General features: G+C 38.9%; 1 protein-coding gene across 1 annotated transcript in view; it reads left to right on the top strand.

The window, feature by feature from the left end:
- plcb1l (phospholipase C beta 1-like) overlaps positions 1-19284 on the top strand; it is a 127680-nt gene that overhangs the window by 665 nt on the left and 107731 nt on the right. Inside the window, exon 2 of the mRNA XM_008398321.2 lies at positions 4453-4530. Coding sequence (XP_008396543.1) covers positions 4453-4530 — 78 coding nt within the window. The remainder of the gene's footprint in view (positions 1-4452; positions 4531-19284) is intronic.

Here is a 19284-nt window from a genome sequence, read left to right as displayed (position 1 = left end):
CCTTCATGCTTTAATCTAGGAATGCTGCAAGAATGCAGCACCCCGACATGCGCTTTGTTTACATCTTAATGCAGAGTATTTGTAGGAGTACACGCGAGTGAGTGCACGTGCCTTTTCCAAAGCTCGTGCGTCAATGAAATTGACATTTCACAGCTTATCTAACTTCTGCTTGTTCACTTTAATTGTTATGGGTTTATTTGAACACCAGCACTGTAGTTGATATGAAAAGACTTAAGTTCAGTAAAATTCCAAACTGAATCACCTTTCTCAAGAAATAGATGAACAATCACCTCTAATAATCTTGCACTGATTTCAGATAAAGCTGCCACTCTTAAGATTAAGTTCAAGTTGCTGACATCAAAAGTAAAAATGGAAAGGGACTTTTGTTGTGATCCAGTTACAACCAATTTGAATAACTGTGCTTTTCTCTTCTTTCCTCAACCTGGGTGCAGGCCTGTGCACACTGTGAGGATTTGCATGTGATTATTTATATTTAAAACATGTTTTTCCCTTTTCCTGGAGTATTTTTCCTCTAATAACACCTGGAAATGAGCTTTAAGTGGTGTGGGCACTCTAATTATTAGTGAAAGAAATCTGACATTTGTTTAATTCACAGTTCGTGTATACTTTATTGTGGCCTTAATAAATGATCTTGCTTTTAATTTATGGCCATCTTGAAATATAAATTCACGAGCCTCTTGGTGAAAATGCATGTTATCTTATTTGACTCCAGGTGAGCCAAGCACAGCACAGATGGATGAGGGTTGCAGAAGTGCGAATACAGTGAGTCCAGACGGCAGTGAGGAAATCGTGCACATTCGCAAATATTCCACTCTGTCAATCATCAGAGGACTTGTGAAACTCTTTAATTTAATTGCCAAAGAGTGGTCATTCCATCAGCTTTGTCTTTGTTGTAAAGGGGCGTCAAGTGTGAGTTGTTTCCTCAAACGGCCGTGTTTGCAGCCTTTGGCACATGCAGCTGTATCTCCAGAGCCAAATGCCTGCCAGGCCTTTCCTGTGAAATACAGACATACCCACAGATACTTTCTCTGGGTCATTTCCCATCCAGGTCCTTCCCATTTCCTCCCCGTGCCATTTCGTGGAAAGAATCACAGCGGAATAGGAAGCCCAATTAAGAGTGGGGAACTATAAGAAATTGAAAGTGGAGAAGAATTATATAATTTTTTTTTTTTTCTTATAACAGCTTTGGGTTTGGGGTTTCTCTCCAATTTTTTCCCCACACGGAATTGTGTAGGTCACAAGAAACAAGATTTGGATGTGCCTCTTTCATTTATTGCTTTCCTCTGATGTGGGTTTTACTTATCTATGCTTCTACTTTGCTGAAAATTACATTTTGTGCTTCTCGCAAGGCTCACGAATGATGTAAAATTTGTTCATGGTGCAGAAATCACATATAATAATATTATATATGAACAGCAGCTCTGATTTTATGGAAAAGCAGGCAGTATGAGAAACTGAGGTAAACTCCACCGCAAGACTGTTGGGGGAAAGAAAGGACAATCTGATCTCCTCTAAATGTTTGTCAAAGTCCCACAGAAAGGTTAGAGGCATGTTATTTGTTTTAACTAAGTCGGTCAGACGTTTTACACTTCTATTGAACTGTTTCAGTCATTTTAAATTGAAATGTTGACTATAATGACTTTCAAAAAGCTGTCATCAGTTCAGACAAAAGCTGAAAGCTCAACATGATCAAACGGAGTGACTTTCCTGTGATAAATTCAGTCTTCCTGTTATCTGCTGGAAGTATTACTCTCACTATCCCATTGCCTGACTGAACTGAAGACATTTTACAAAAAAAAAGTTTTTATTTCAAAAAACTTCTTTTATCTAACAACTTTTAAACACTGCACTTCCCTTAGTAACGTCTTTCACATTTTAAAGCATTTTTGTCATCAGGACATGATACTGCTTTGATGCATTTACTAATCAGTAATCAATATCTGATTAGTCATTTATTGATCAGGGTTTGAAGCTAAAAACTAGTCGATTTCTATGGGCATCTCTACTAACAAATGGAGGCTAAGGCAAGACCTAATTTGTCATTATGATTTGTGGAAGATATATATATAAATATACACACTACTGGATCAGTAAAAAGGTTACTTTGGAATCATCCCCATTTTTTGTATGATGCACTCTGAAAGATATCTTATCTGTCTGCACAAGGGAGCTTAAAATCCAGTGAAAGTAGCAGGATATGTCATTAGGAGACAGACCAGAAATGTGCAGAACTCAAATCTCCTCAATAACATTCCCCCTTAGGTGAGCGCTAATGGCACAGATGCTTCGCTAAAAAAAAATAATGACAGTCTTTCTTGGCAGGGACCAGTGACCTCAGGGTGTGTACTTTTGTCATTCATTCTGCCCTTCGTTTGACAAAAATAAGACCACAGCTTGCTAAGGTTGTCCAGACAAATGACATTAATAAGAAGAAGGAAAAAAAAGCTAAACTAAAAGCAGAAATGTTCATTCTTGGCTCACCAGAAACAATAGAAATCTGTTGAAAACAAAAGGAACACACAACAGTTGGTTTTTCTTAGAAAAATTAAACGCAATAATACAAATCACCTGAAGTTTCTGTGTGGCGTTTTTTTCAATCCCAAGAGAAAATCTTCACTTAGAGCCCATAATAACTTAATGTGTTTGTTATGGTGGCCGTGGAGAGTTAAGACATTAAGAAGCTGGTGAAAATGACTGCTCTCACATCATTAGGTTGATTCCCAGAGCTCACAAACCATCCTTTATTCCTTCCACTAACATCAGAACCAATCCATCAATTGCCACATCCTGTCCCACTGCATAAATGCTCAAACTGGTTTAATGGAAATGCGAACGTTTTGACGAAAAGTTGTTGATCCACTTCATTACTAATTCATTTTCTAGGAATCACTGATGTGTTTATTGAGTGCGGGAAATTTATATTTATCTGTAAAAGTGGAGGTGGAGTAACTTAAAGGCAGACAGTACTTTTATGAAGATTTTATGTAATAGAGTAACACAAATGAGCATATCGGGAGAATTAAAATCTAAATAGTGATGGTTCTTTTATTCTTATGCCCCACAAAATATATATCCATATAAACAAGAAATATAAATTTCCTATTAATAATTTTCTTTCACCATTTACAATTTTCTTCTTCTCTGTATTTTTTTTTCTATCACCTGCAGTTTTAAATAACTTGGGGTGGTGGATGTGACGCACCAACAAATGAAAGAAAAAGTATGAATAGGTTTGCATGCCCCTTTACTAAGCACTAGCATAAAGCGGGGTGTTCTGCCATCACCCCATGCAGGTTTTTCTCACTCAGTCAAGCCTACAAAGATTGTGCAATCATGCGTGCTCAACCAAAACTGATACTTGCGAGTCTTTATTGGATTTCAAATGAATGTTGAGTTGCCATAGTGAGCATCCCTATAGCAAAATGCTTCTCAGAACATGTCATTCATTCACTTTTCACTCAGTTCTTTTCTTCCTGTATTCGCTTTTCCCTCTAACCTCTTCAGTGTCCACATGGATCTTAGTATTGCTCAGTCACGGAGTAAGTGTGTGATTTTTTTTTTCTACAATGTTTTTTTCTGTTGAAGTAATTTTATTTCAACACAATAAAATGATGTATTATTGTTCTCTGCACCGCAGTACAGTTGAATCCGAGGTCTACAATCTCCCAGTCGAATGGTTTCATGATATGTTGAACATTAAGTGCCATGGGGTCACACAAATAAATACATTCTTGCCATTAGCTCTGCCACCAAATGCTGTGTTAGGGACCTCATTAGTTGCCTCGTGAAGACACTTTGAAGGTTTTGTTGCTCCGTTCAGCAAATATGATTCCCGGATATCACAGATATGTCTGATTGAAGAGAATAATATGCTGCTGTTCAGCTGAACTGCTGCCACAATGCGATGCTGGGGGAAAAAAAAAAAAAGGGCAAAGCCTCTTTCTTTTTATAGAGGCATCCAATAATATCTGGTGTTGCCATGTCGCCTCAGGGTCAAACTGTGTCTGTGAAACATGGGACCGTCTTTCTGTAGAAGCTGTGGGAAAGCATTTCCCCTTTTGCAAGACGAGAAAATGGTAACATCAGCTTTAAAACAACCTGCAGCCATGAGTGCAGCCGCAGCAATTACACTCAAACACCATTGAGCTGGTCATTTGTGGCAGTGCTTCGTCGTGAATTGAAAAGTACCCTATAAGGAAAGGATTGTGTGTAAAGTGCAACATAAACAGCGGTTTTAATGTCATTTCAGACTCTGGAATGCAAGTGTTGTTGGGGGAAAAAAAAAGTATGCTTTGATGCTGACAGAAAAATTAACCGGTTTACCCCAGGGAATATTCCGTCATAGGTACTTGCGTATAAACCACAAGAGGGATGCAGTGTTACATGGTGACACACCGATTGACTCCAGATGTCTTGTCTTTCTTACTACAGGATTCCACCACTGTGACCCCTGTGACTCTAACAGTTGACCCCAAAGGCTACTTCCTGTACTGGATTGACCAGAACAAGGTAAAAACACCAAGCTTTTAAGTCTGTCAAAGGGTTTTTAGTCTGAATCTTGACCTATGTGTTTACAAAGCTGCAAGAAAACAAAATTCTTCTATTAGGTTTATATAACATTTAGTTGTTGTTGCAGCAGCAGCATAAACAGTTGTTTTCCGCATTTCTGTTGTGAAATGATCAAAACTTACAATTAGGTTGGAATCTTGTGTATTCTTTGTGTTATTGCTAGTCTGAAGGCTTTGTGTGTGCTTTGATGGATGCAAAGCAAGGACAAACCATCACAGGCATTTGTTACAATGTTAACAATCTGACTACGGGCAAAACTGCAAAATTGTGAAGAACAGATTACAGTTGTTGCAGTTGCTTTAAAAAAATCTGACTCGTAGGCTTAAATTTGAACAAGTGTCAAAGTTAGGAAGTAATGTAAACATTTATCTGCAGGTTACAAAAAAAGCCCTTTGTGCTTACAAACCATCTATAATGTAGTCTGGCATGATGCAGGTTAAATAATAGGTGGCTGTCATGAGATTCTCACAATATGATAAAAAAAGGTAGACACACCATATTTTTTTGATGTTAGAAAACTTTCATCTAAAAAATGTAAACCTCAGAGTATATTGCTTTTCTTTAAACTATAAAGAAACAAATTCCCCTCCTATTGCTAAACTATTTTTAACGTAAAAATCATTACTGTTTATCAAAACATTGCTGCTGTACAAAGCATTTAATTCTTGCTTTACTAATTTGATTTGCATGCATAAGAAGGCATATGGACAAACTACCGTTTCAGTTAAGAAGGACGGTCTATACCTTTTCTGTATTTTGCTCTTTAAAGAGTAACAAGAAGTGGATAATGGCTGGTTAATCAGTCGGTCTAATCTACCTAAATAAGATCAATTGTGTTGTTTTTGTTTGTGTACAGCGAGTGCCGGTGTTTTTTGCTATGGGAAGTCTTTACAAACAACTATATTTGTCTTTTAAGTGAGGAAAGAAAAGTGCAGGATTCTTCTTTCAGCCATCTGGCCGGTAGTGTGCAGCAACATGTGGGGGAGTGGCAGAAATGTGTTCCACTGGTCCTCTTTGCACTTTTTGTGGCCTTAAACTGTCAAAACTGTAAGAAAACAGCGCCATGAAACCATAATTTCAGAAGCCTTTTTGTACCATGATAGTGTGCTTCATTCTTTGAAACATTACCAAATCAAAAATCATGATCTGGTTGTAACAAGCAGTAACTTCAGCTATTCCACTACAATCCACTGTCCGGTCATTATGTTGAATACAGTACTGAAAAGTGGACTGTGTGGTGGCACTCTGTTGTCGTTGTGGCCTCATTAATCTATCTCGTTGACACTTTTATTTGTTGGAGATCTGTTACAAACTCTTGGGCTATGTTTACTACAAACACAGGGTAACTTTATTGTGTTTATATAAAAACACACACACACACACACACACACACACACACACACACACACACACACACACACACACACACACACACACACAACCAGATCCAGACTGGACTGCACTTTCTAAGGTTATACCTTCCAGTTGCCTGCCATTGTGTGCTTGGCCAAATTGATCCGTTCCCACAAAGGAAGATGTGACTTAAAGAACGGTGTTGAGAAAACTGTTTCACCCAGAGTGCTTAACATGACACCTGTGAGAATACTCTGTTGTTTTGTGCCTTCAGTTATTACCAAAAGACACCAGGAGCAATGTTGTGAAATTACCTCTGTCTGATAATGCTAAATGTTGATTATTATTAAGTGTATTTGCTAGGGACAGATACACATAGACAAACTGAACAGAACATCAGTCCCATGTCTGCGTCATAGTGCAATAGCAACAGCTAATTCGCAGCTCTTGTCCCTCGATGGGCTTTTTAGCAGTTCCTCTGTGACAAAGCACTTCCTCCTAGCTTACTTTGGTAAAAGTGGGCATAATTTGCACTACTCCAAGTTTGTTGTGTTTATTTGGATATGCAGTACAGCTGTTGAGCTCAGGGACTTTAGTGATTTGAACATAGATCTGCTTGTCCAACGCCTCCAAACAGCTTGATAGACATAATGTGTTCCTGTTCTATTTATGTGTAGAACTTTATCAGCAGTGTTAGTCTGGCGGAGACTAATTAATAGCAAGAATTGATTTGATGCTTTCCTAGATGAGCATATTTTACTGCAGTGATGGCAGAGCACAGACAGGAGTGCTGACCGAGACTTAACCTCGGCACACAGGGAGTCTTCCAGCTCCTGCTTTGTAACAGGCAAAGGATGTGATTAAGTTGCCAGCCTAATGTAAATAATACACTGTCTGTGGAAAAAGAGGCAGTGTCTGCAGGGAAAGTGAACGGTTCTATTAAGCAATTAACAAGGGAAGAGAGCAAGTGAGAGATAAACTGCGAGTGTTACTCGCTAAGAAAATTGAGAGAGTCTGGGACAGGTTGGCATTAGTTCACTATTATTTCCTGTCCCTCCATTATGAGGCAGGGAGTTGGAATGATGAGGCTTTTGCATCAATGTGTCTGGATCTGCTTGTGTGTATTTATGGATGTGGATGTCTGCTCAGTCTCCCAGCACTGAGAACAATCCTGCAGCTCGCACATAATAACTCAAGCTGATACCAAGCAAAGCCTAGGCAAAACTCTATTAGGGCATAAAGAAAGGCATCTACTATCTTGCTTTGCGCCACTGTGTGTTTGTATGCGTTTGTGAAGATGCCTTGTCCCGTGTGTTTGTTAACATTTATTCATTATGGTATTAGACATCTGTGCAGCAGACCGATTTGAGCAAGCTGTAATGCTCTGTCCAGTTGTTATGGGTGTTTGTGGTGGCCTGCAGAGTAAAAGCATTCCTTGGATTCTTCAGAAGCAAAGCAGAACTGTACTCAGTGTGCCAACTGCGCTGACTTTTAAACTGTCATTACCGCTGATGGATTTAGGCATTTCCTGTACTTAATGTTTTACTGTGTTATGAACGTCTTGAAGCAGCACTCATTTAGGGCAACCAAAGTGGTTCCAGTGCTAAACCAAACCTGATGCTAGAGTATGAAAAAAAAAGTTTCCCACTACTAGATAACCCACTTGGTGCTAGACCATTTTGTCACTAAAAATCCTTCTTCTAGTGGTTATGACTTAATTAAATAGACTTAGTGACAATGTAAGTAATGTAGGTGCCGTATTTTCCGCACTGTAAGGTGCACCGGATTATAAGGCGCACCTTCAATGAATGGCCTATTTTAAAACTTTTTTTATATATAAGGCGCACCGCATTATAAGGCACATAGAAAAGACGATACAGTTAGGGTTGCCACCCGTCCCGTACAAATGTGGATGTGTAATAATAAAGAAATGGTCCCCTAGTACTTTATATAGTAGGCTGCCCCAGTCATTTTTTCACTCACGGTGTTGGTGTTGCGATATTGTGCCCAACTGCTTTCTGGGTAACACAGACCAACCGACACGCTGCTGCCGCAGTCTCTGTCTCTCTTACATGCCCCAACCCGCCCCCCCCCCTCGGTCGGCGAGGAGAGCCTTCTGCGACTGGGCCGGGGCGTGGCCGGATGATGGTCACCCTTCTCCGTTCGCGCACAGCATGTTCGTGAAGAATGTGGTGCTAAATGATCTGCAGACGACCTGATTATCAGGTCGGTAGGTAGATAGGTCAGTCAAACTTTATTAACAAACCATAATTCTGACAACTATCCCAGCATGCACAGCGCGCTTCTTCTTCTATGGGCAAAATGAAGTTGGTGGCTGCTTACCGGAGTTGCTAGACCTGTTGTGGCTCAATATTGGTCCATATATAAGGCACACCGGATTATAAAGCGCACTGTCAGCTTTTGAGGAAATTGAAGGTTTTTAGGTGCGCCTTATAGTGCGGAAAATACGGTACTATGTTTCACCCATTCTAAAATTTAGAATATGGGTTGCTGCTATTACTTTTGTCATTTAGTATGATTTGCAGTCATACCTGGGATCCTCAATCCTAGATTTGAGGACCTAGTCAGTGTTTTTGAAGGTTGTTTAAAATCCTGATTGGTAGATTAATACATCAAAGCAAATGGATGTTAAAAACACAGTTTTAGGCAGGATTTATTGACTCTTAACTCTTGCTACTGAAAGACCCTACGGTGTTTAGAATTGTAAATGCAAACACTGTTTATAGAAATATCGGCTTTGTGCAGCTAGTTAAACGTACAACTCTGTGTTTTTACTGACTGTCAGAACTGATATGGTTGGTCTCAATATGGAAAAGTGAGTGCAGTCAGGGCTGAATATTTCTCAGTTTTGTTTTTAGATGTTCAATCTGAATTTTTCCTCTTTTTTTTTTCAAAACACCTGCAAAGTCAATGGCTGAAATAAATCTAATATCTTTACTTGGATGTGGTGGCGGACACATTTCAAGTGACTCATAAACATTTATTTTTGTCTGGCCCAGCATAGAGTTGGTTCCAAGATAGGACTGGTTTTGTAGTGAAAGTTTGATGGTTACTTTTCTAAACCAGTACTAAAACCAGTTTGGCAGGAAAAAAAAGTCCCATTCCCAAACTACAGAGTTTTTTAAATATTTGAATACTTGGTCTTGTTACGTCTTTTCCCATCTCTGATCGTCAGTGTTTCTTTTTTTCTCTCTAGTACTGTGGTATTCAAGTATCCTGTGGTAAATCCTGTCGAAGTGTAAAAACACACATATATCCAGCCATTATATGACTTTTCAGGTAACTGTAAAGGAAATGTAGTTAACCTGTCAATGGTAGCAACTCACCACATGAGCTTAAAGAGCCTGGATCTAATGATAAGCTTAATTTGATTTTTCACGTCCCTCCCTTTGCTATTGGACTCTTGCCAAAACAAAACCTCTGACAAAGCTGGTTCTGTTGCGGAGAATTCAAATGCAGCAGTCTGATGTAGCTCCAAGGTGTTTCACTTTCTCTGCTTGGTAACAGGTGTAAACTGTTTAGAGCTGAGTGTGGTGCTATCTGTGTTGTTATGCTTCACACTGCTAAATTCTCACTCAGGACACGGCTATGTAAATTATTGCTGTAATAAATTTTCCACGTTTGCATGTGTTTTGGTTCATAGTTCATCCGGACAACTTCTTTCTAGTTTCTGCAGGTTCTCTTTCTTCTTTTGAAAGACTGGCTTCAGTAAACATTTTCACAAATTCACAAGTGGAAAAAGCAAATAGATGATGTCCCGTCACACATAAGGAATGTATTAACAGCGTTGTGTATTCACAGATAATAGTTTTCTCAGTTATTAATAAAACTCATGATTTTTTTTCCTCATAAAGAAGTCGTTTTTAAGTTAGAAAACCAGAAACAGGAATATTTTTGGGGGCCAGTGTTAAGAACTTAATAAAATACTTCCTCCCACGTTTCGCCCTTTCTGCTTCTGTGACTGAAAAAAAAGGTTTTTACCTAGAAAAGTAATAGATTGCATTTTTTTCTTCTCAGCCATCACTATCCAGGAGATGTTATTTTCTATGTTGGATGACATCTTGGCCAAATCCATTCATCTGGCCAAATATATCAGTATACAAAATGTAAATGCATGGCGCTCACGATATTTTGATGTGCCACAAATTGCATCAGGATTGTCTTTTGTGACTTTGATATTGCACACATTGCCATTGTGACGAGGATTATAGTTTGATTTATTGTGCAGCTCTAAAAGGTGTATAAAGCATTCATCCAAAACCAGCGAAAATTTGCTAAGAACAAAACCCTCACACTTAATTTTTATCTGGATTTGAAGCTGCATTCGATTTCTTTTTTTGTTTTATTACTTTGTTGCAGTTACAGCCATGGAAACAAGAGGAAGTATTTTCTTAGATATTCTGATTCAGCTCAGATGACCACATTTGTATGCACCATTTTTAAGATGGACACTTATATTTAGCTTAACAAATTTAGCTTGACGGAGGCTGCTGTAAACCCAAAGTCCTCCACTTGTTTGGAATCACGCTGTGGTAATGTCAGGCACGAACAGGTGGCTGCACAGGTTAAAAATACACTCGTACGTCTAATGGTTGTGGCTGCTGTTAGTGGGAGGAGCAATGGAGCAGTACAACACCGAGAGGTGGAGTGACTCAGTTAAATTAACAGCCTTTTAGTTTAGTTGCCATGGTTGCCTTGTGACAGCATACACCTTGGAAATGTCACATTCTCTCTCTCGTCGCCCGCTCATTTTCTGAGGAACATTGCCACTTGGAAACTGATATCATTGTTTCCGTCTGCGTGTGTGTACGCGCGCGTGTATATATCCCGCTAAGCAGGCTGTGGTTGTAACAAAAGGTTAAACACTTTCTCTCGGGAGATTTATGTTTCGGGAGTGTGCCAATTTCAGGACGTTCCCTTGACAAGCACTCAGCGTATGGCACTGAATGATGTTCAGAGGTGAAACACAGGCCAATCTGGGCCAAAACCAGACTCACACAGTTGGCAGCTGGTATGTGACGGCCGACTCTTGAATGTAGCTCCAATTGAGCTAATGCACAGCAAGAGCCCAGCCCTTTAATGCACACTTGAACAAAACCACACACCTTTTCCTCCCAGCTCTGTCATAGCAGAGCTCACACATCTGTTTTTTACCCACACAGCAATTTTCCGTGATTACAGAGGCTGCTGCTCCTCCACCTCGGTCAGCAACTATATGGGGTGGACAGACAAGGTATAAATCTGCAGCCAATCGACTGAAAGTGAATTGCGGCCTCTGCCAAATTATAGCTGGGCACACAAAGGCCATATTTCACCTGTATTGGTAGTGAGCGAAAGGGAGTGAGTGTGGATAAGAAATATTAGGGAAATGAATATGACAAAGCTCTTGGAAAAGAAACGTCATCATATTTCACATTTTGGTGACGTCAGTTAGTCTGACATTTTGTTTTCAGAATGACTGGATCAGGTACTTAAAAGATACCAGGACTACATTTAAAACCTCCTCTGTCTTTTGTAGCTCAGTAATTAGTTACTAAAGCTTGTAGTTATATTATTTGAAATAACAGACTGTGATTGTTTTTTTCCTTGTTTGTAATGACATTATTATTTTGGTGTTGCGTAGTTGATATTAGCCACACCCAAACATTAAGTAACAGCTGTCCATAGAGTTGCTTTGTTAACAAACTGAGACAATACTTGTTTGCTGGATGAAAAGTATTCAATCTTGAACTTTAAAAAAAAATTGTGTAAGATTAAGATTTTATGTCTTAAAGTTTAGTGTCGGGTTAAGTTTTCTGAACAAAAACATTCTAAAAAACATCATTTAATGTCTTTGCAGTGAAGAGCTGTAAACTTGGATAGCTCGTCATATTGCTGGCTGTGATGAGTGAAAAGCCATTTTGAAAAATGCAGAATCAAAAGCAGGAAAACATTATCAAACGTTTTAGACCAAAAACTTCCTGAGTGCCTTAAGCAAGCTTTGTCTGCATCACAACTTCTCCCTGAATGCAGATTAGGAGCTTTCTCCTCTATTGGGTTGTTGAACAATACATGCTCAAACAGGCAGCCACACAGAAACACTTTAGAGAAGGACGAGAGTTTGTTCGCAAAACCTTGTGCTGCAGCTGCATAAGGGAGTCTTTTTTTTTATGCCGTCTTAGAGTCCTTTGGTTGATTAAACGGTTCCCATTGCCAAAGTTGTTCAATGTGATTCCCAAAGCTTCAGCAAAGTCTGCCACGGTAACAGAAACAAAGGTGTTGCAGCAGTCAAGCAGCTCAGGCTTGGCAGCAAAGAACAGCACCAACAGTAAGACACCGAATCCAAGTAACAACAGGAACCTGTTATCTCCCAACTTGAAATTACTGATAATGTTTTTGCCTCTAACATTTAGGGAGTTTAGTGTTGAAAATTAGAGATTTAAAAGGTGAGATGGAACAAAAAGAATATTTTAACTTTCATATTAAGCATTTCCATGTGGGGTCTGAATTGATCCAGAAATTCTCCATCATAATAACCTTAATAAAGCACAAGCTGCAGGAGAAACCTCCCTTCATGTCGTGCATAATAAAAATCAACCCTTTTCCAGACAAACAAAATTAGACTCCTAAAATTAAATCAGCCAAGCCATTTTACAGGTTTATTACATAAATAGATCATATTTCTGGATTAGAGGCCTGTTTGTTGTAAGACAACAGCTTGTGTTAGTCTAATCAAGCATAACATATTTGGCTGCTTGTTTAAAAACGACAGAAGAATGAAGAGGTTGATTAATCCTCTCAATATCTCATGAGTCCAGGTATTTATAACATTTACACTGGCCTGTTTTTCACCACTTATTTATGCATAATCTCTGATATGTGGATTCATGTCAGCCATCTCTCTTCACAAAAATTGCAGTTTGACTTTGTCTGCTAAAATCTAATGCTCTATAATGACATAAAAGCCCACTGTGAGGCAAGGAAGGGAATGGAAAAGAAAGAATTAAATGAGAAAGTATGACTTGATTCAGATGCAAACAACTCTCATAAACCGTCTTTTCTGGATTATAGCATCTGTATCTGTAGAAAATCCTCTCTAAGGATGCCTCACTGTTTGCGCTGTAAGGACTTTTTGATCTTGCTCCCTGAAATGCATCGTTAACAGTTATTACGGTAAATTGATTCAACTGAAAGGTCTGATACACTTTCATTTTGTCTGTTTCTGTTCCTCTCTTTCTGTCTGTCTCTATTTTTTTGTTTTAGTTTCTTATTATTGTCTAATAAAAGCTGATTACCACATCAGCTTTTATTAAAAACTATTAAATATTTGCCAACACTTAAGCAAACTTGTTTTTTTGCGCGAATACAGTGTTAAAGGAATACAACTATTTAAGTTTAAAGCCGACAGGGTTCTAGGAACCCTGTAGAACGTAAATAAATTAAACCAACATGAACTTTCAAAAAACATCCATGTACTAACTGTGCCCAAGTTTGTAGTTTTCACACTGAAAAAAAAAATCCCCCAAACCAAGCTTGATTTGAATAGATTTAAATGTGCAACGGAGCCCAAGCTGCTCCTGTCGCTGTTGATTATAAATTTGCATGGCAGAGACAGAACTGATCTGTGAGCAGAACTGTACATTACCAGTCGACTTCAGCCTGTGCAGGGTTATTCCCTCTTTGCTTCTTCTTTGCTTTATTGTCCTTCTGCGACTGTTGTCTTGCGGGTTTCACCCAGCTAATATTATAAATACAGGAGTAGTTCTAAATAATAACTTAAATTACTGGAGCTGTTAAATTTTTCCTGAACAAGTCTCATGCTAATCCTTATCTGATATTTCAACTTATCTTCAAGCTATGTCTAAAGGCATGATGCAAAGCACATGTAGATGTATTGTAAATATAGGGATCTGTGTGATCTGCACCTCAGAAATGGAGAAGGGTTTTCAGGTTTGTGTGTGGACGCTGGGTCTTTTGTCCTGTGTTGCCCTGCAATGATCTGGCAACCTGTTCATAGTGTACCGCTCTCTCACTCAGCGAATTACACACCCATGCCTGGAAAAGTGTATACTGAGGACCCTGACATGTCTGATGCATTTCTTGGTCTTCACTGTTTTCTTACAAACCTCTGAGGCCTTCTCTGGATTTATACTAAGATTAAATTACTCATTAATGGTTAGTCTGTGGGCTGCACAGTGGTGCAGTTGGTAGAGCTGTTGCCTTGCAGCAAGAAGGTCCTGGGTTCAATTCCCGGCCCCGGTCTTTCTGCAAGGAGTTTGCATGTTCTCCCTGTGCATGAGTGGGTTCTCTCCGGGTACTCCGGCTTCCTCCCACAGTCCAAAAACATGACTGTCAGGTTAATTGGTCTCTCTAAATTCTCCCTAGCTGTGAGTGTGTGTGCATAGTTGTTTGTCCTGTGTGTCTCTGTGTTGCCCTGCGACAGACTGGCGACCTGTCCAGGGTGACCCCGCCTCTCGCCCGGAACATTAGCTGGAGATAGGCACCAGCAACCCTCCCGACCCCACTAAGGGATAAGGGTGTACAAAATCTTGGAATGGCAACATTAGTAAATGTTGCTGTAGCCTTTAGCATTTTGGACAATGTAATTTGTTCACTGTAAGCATCTGCTGCTGTGAGACTGTCTAACTATAGTGGCCAACAATTATTGCACTCCAAACAGTCCTTTCCAATATGATTATTTCACAGACTGACATTGCGATGACGATATGTTTGAAATATATTGTGCAGCCCTACGTCTCAATGCATTTAGCTAAAAGATACAAGAATCCTGTAAGGTTTAATTGTTCCATCGTCCTTCTCCTCCTATCTACTTAAAGCAATAACCAAGCCCAGTTGCTATGACAATCCAACAGCTTGTTTTTCGTAACACCTCCTCCCGGCAAGGATTTTACTGCCATCCCTGCTCCAAACCAGGTGGCTGCTTTCCTCTGAGAGCCCATTCAAATTAAAGCATTCAGTGGAAAGACTTTAAAGCCCAGATCAAACTTCCATTCTCTTTTATCTGACGCTTTGATGGAGACCTTTAATGGCTTCCGTTGCTCATCAGTTTGTTTTTGTGTTAATGTGGCTCTTAAAACTTAAAAAGAAACTTTAAATGCGTATCCTGCTCATTTTTCAATTAAAACAAGTATCAATGTTCTTTCCCTTTTTCTTCAAGGGGTTTTAAACTAAGCAGAGAAGCAAATGTTCCCCGTTTTGTTACGCAATTCAGTTTTCCTTTGTTGTAATTGAAACTATGCAGTGTGGACCACACTTCTGTCTCAGTAATTAATTTCTTCCATTCTTATTTTTTTCTCTCAGTTTTTCATCTGCGCTGTCACAGGGAAAAAGATGAAAAATTGAATTGAAGGAGTCTTGTCGTCAGAACCCTATACTTTCAATTATCCACACTTCTTCTGCAGGAAGCCTTGGGGAAATTCATCATTAATGTTACTACTGTTTCATACCAGTATAAATAATTTTGCTGCTTTTGTCTTTGTGCTACGGGAAGGATCCAATAAAGAAGAAGAAACCCAATTTTTAGGAGCGTTTAGAAGCAACACTAATGCATGTAAAATTCCAGAGTTTCTACAAATTGTGTTGCACATTAATCTGGGCACATCTTCAGATGAATCAAGTGTCGGTATGAGTCTGCCCACCTGGCTAAATATTACATTAGCATGAAAAATCCAAGTTCATAACACTTTGAATTTATTAGCCAGTGTGCAATATGAATACTGCGCACACTGACTTTGCGATGATGATATTTTTGTGATATATTGTGTACCCCTTCACGAGCTGTTTCTGTGTTTTATCTTTTTGTCTGATCACTTGCTTAAATGACTTTTGGGAACAGCATTTGACCAGAGGAGTGAATGTGAGTGTTGTGACCCACAAGCTTTTTTTGATGGGTTCTTGAACATAGTAAAATCATCAGATGGATGGATATTTGCTTGAAAATAATCTAGATATCCCTGAAGATACCAGTCCCTCCCAAAGAATAGTTCCCTTCATTCTCTTGTGGGGATGGAAAATGAGCTTTTGGTCAGTTCAGTTTGTCGATATAGTTCAAACTGTTTTATTTTTAAGACTCTTTTCCACAGACCTCATCAACGTCTAGGAGACAAAACCTCAGACACTCTTGCAGCAGGTTCCATGGTTTAGTAAATCAAAAATATAGATTTGCAATAATTTTGCATAGATGTTTTGTTTGAGAGTAAACCAATCATAGGACTCCGACCTACGTACGTGCTTTAGATCTGTTTATGCCTAAACACTCCAGATGTAAATGGTTGCATTATCCTCGCAGTTTGTCACTAAGCACTGCACGAGTCTGCTAATGACCAATCCTTTTAAATCAGGTGGATTCAAGCAGGGAAACATCCAACAGAGGATAATCAGTGGCAGGAATTGCTTAACACATTATAGGGAATGTTTACAGCTGACTTTAATATTTTGTATCGTCTGTGCCCTGTCGCATCAGCAAAATCACATTTATGTCTCATATAAAAGTCTTAAATTGAAAAGTAAAATTTTTTGTAATTTTGTTCTGATTAAATTGAAGATGCTTTTTTTGTAAATTATTGGGGATTTACAATAACTTCCTTGTTTGTTTTGGAGTTAAAATGGCAAAAACAAATTCACAATTAATTAAACTTGAATAATGGGCAATCTGATATTCAATAGAGTAACTATTGGAAAGAATAAGTAATAGTTGCGAATAAGTGAGCAGCATTTTTGCATTTTTGTCTGACCTCTATTTTTATTTTTACTTCTAGGGGCCCGGTGGTTTTCATTTAGGAAACTACTTCCTTAATGACAAAATTTCCCTTTTGTTGATTTACAAGGGCCGGCGTAAACCTTATTATATGAGCAAAATGAGACTGATAACGTGTCTTGTTAGTCAACATGAAGATTTCATTAAGTTCAAAAGCTTTATCCGGAAAATGAAAAAAGTCTTAAATAATTTTAGATGAACATGTTTAGCCTTTCTGAGTTTCACTTTATTCTCGCTGTCCTGTTTGTCGTGCAGATGATCACACTGCACTGATTCGTTACCCTTGGTGCTATTGTTGTTTAGCCTCTTTGTCCTTCTCTTTTCTAATGTTTTCCACTCTTAACTGATGTGTAAGACATGCTTTTCCACATTCGTTGCAAGGCCTCAGTGAATTCATTCTGCTGGAGGCATCAGTACAATTGATGGCTTACACTCAAGTCCCAATTTGTTAATAAGGCAATTACAGGCTTTTTGCTTTTGAACAATCTTCAGGGCTTCCTGCACATAAAGGAATGACCAATTGCTCTAATGAGCAACAAAGAAAAGAGGTTTTAACTGCATTGCAAAGACCTAGAGTGGTCAATTCGATTGCTAGAACAGAAAACCACAGGTAACAAATGGGGCCATAATGTCCTCTTGCTACACGCATCTGCTGTTTCCATTTGAAGAAAAATTCAATAAAATCATATACATGCAGTTTCTCATTTTTAAAATGCTTAAGAACATGCCAGAATTCTCTTTTTTGCATTTAATGCCACAGATGAACATAGCATCTACAAACCTTGATATATTACCAAATTTATTGAAAATAATTAAATGTGCTTAAACAGCTTTACGGTACTAGGCTTTGTACTAAAGAACATCTCGCAGAAGTAATCAAAGCCCTTGAACATTTTCACATTTTGTCATCTTACACTTCAAACTTCGGTGAATTTATTTGGGATTTTATGTTATTTACCAACACAATATGGTGCACAATTGTGAAGTGGTAGGAAAACAAACCAAGGTTTTATTTATCTCTACAAATAAGAATGTAAAAGTGTTGTATGCAAATAGCTTTCCCTTTAAATTAAACACAGATCGACTTTTGAAAACCTGTTGCACATAACTGTATTTATACGTTGCAGCTAGGGGTTGTACTGTCACAAAATGTGCAAAAGTTCTTACTTACTCTCTGTACTTACGCTCTGTAAGATTTGACATTTCGGTTCAGTGTTGGTTGACATAATAATTATTTCTGTCAATAACGCTGTTGGTCCATCTCTATATTACTTTTTCTTTTGGATGCCCCTCTTTTCCGAGCGCGGCTCCATTTCCGCTTGAGCAGCTAAGTGTGTCACAAATGTGGGTCACTTGTCTTCACTCCTCACTAAAGTCAATTCAATTTGGTGAACTGATATGAAGGTATCAAATTTAAACAGCTTTGAGGTGCTCAGGGGCAAGACAAAAGGCACAGCAGACGGCCACACTTAAAATACCAGCTCCTCCCTGAGAGCCTTCCTCGACAGATGCATAACAGGAGGAAGAGGAACAACACCTGCCCCCTTATAGCGGAGACAGAGACGGATTTGGACAAACCCATTTTTTAACTGTACATCAGCAAAAAACCAAAGGGCCATTAAAACCTTTCTAGCAGATTTCACTTTATAACCACATCACGGTTTTCTAATAATTACTCTGTGTGTATCAGAGGTTTCTGTCTCCTATGAATCTGATGACAACCACACATAATTATCTGTGGTTTCTCTGACAGGAAAACAAATAAACTTTATCCGGCTTCCGAGTGGCGGTAAGCGGACTATGAAGCACGGCCGCTACATGAGCATAGGGATTACTAGAGACTAATGTGCATTCTGATTTATTGACATTTTATTTGTTTTTCAATTTCAGCACCCATTCTTAAGCCACCGTTCTTCAGTTTCTCTGCTAAAAGTTAACAGAATGATAACTTCTCTTTGCAAAAGTTTTTTGATGAGTTAATAATTATCAGTGGTAAGTACAGTTCGTTACTGTACTTAAGTACAGTAACGAAGTACAAGTACTTCGTTACTGTACTTAAGTACAATTTTCGTGTATCTGTACTTTACTTAAGTAGATTTAATAATGGATACTTTCTACTTTTACTCCACTACATTTTACAGTAAGTATCTGTACTTTCTACTTCACTACATTTCTACAAAACTGTCGCGTTACTCGTTACATCCAAGTCGCGTTGTTCTTTTTTTACGTTAAAATGTGAAGTTCAGGGACTTAAGGTGGCGCCGTAAAATCCGAGCAATATGTCGTAAAATCCGAGCAATATGTCTGTTGTCACCCATCGCCTCCACCTTTACTCGCACGCGAAGCTCCAGACATGCGCAGTGGTTTCCTCTGAGCGAGTCTAATCGTCAGTAATATAATGGCGCTGCATAAATTGGTATGGCGACAAGTAAAATCAGGAGCGCTTCGCTTTCACAGACGGTGGGGACTTCGTCCAACTTTTAGCGTCACTTGGAAGGAAAGCTTAAAGAAAWGTAAGATCTGTGGACGTGATGCTAGCAAAGCTAGCTGTACTGACGTAGACA

This window comes from Poecilia reticulata, linkage group LG21 (assembly GCF_000633615.1).
Source record: "Poecilia reticulata strain Guanapo linkage group LG21, Guppy_female_1.0+MT, whole genome shotgun sequence".
Lineage (NCBI taxonomy): Eukaryota > Metazoa > Chordata > Actinopteri > Cyprinodontiformes > Poeciliidae > Poecilia > Poecilia reticulata.
Note: the sequence above shows the minus strand (reverse complement) of the source record. Positions and strands in the feature narration are given on the sequence as shown.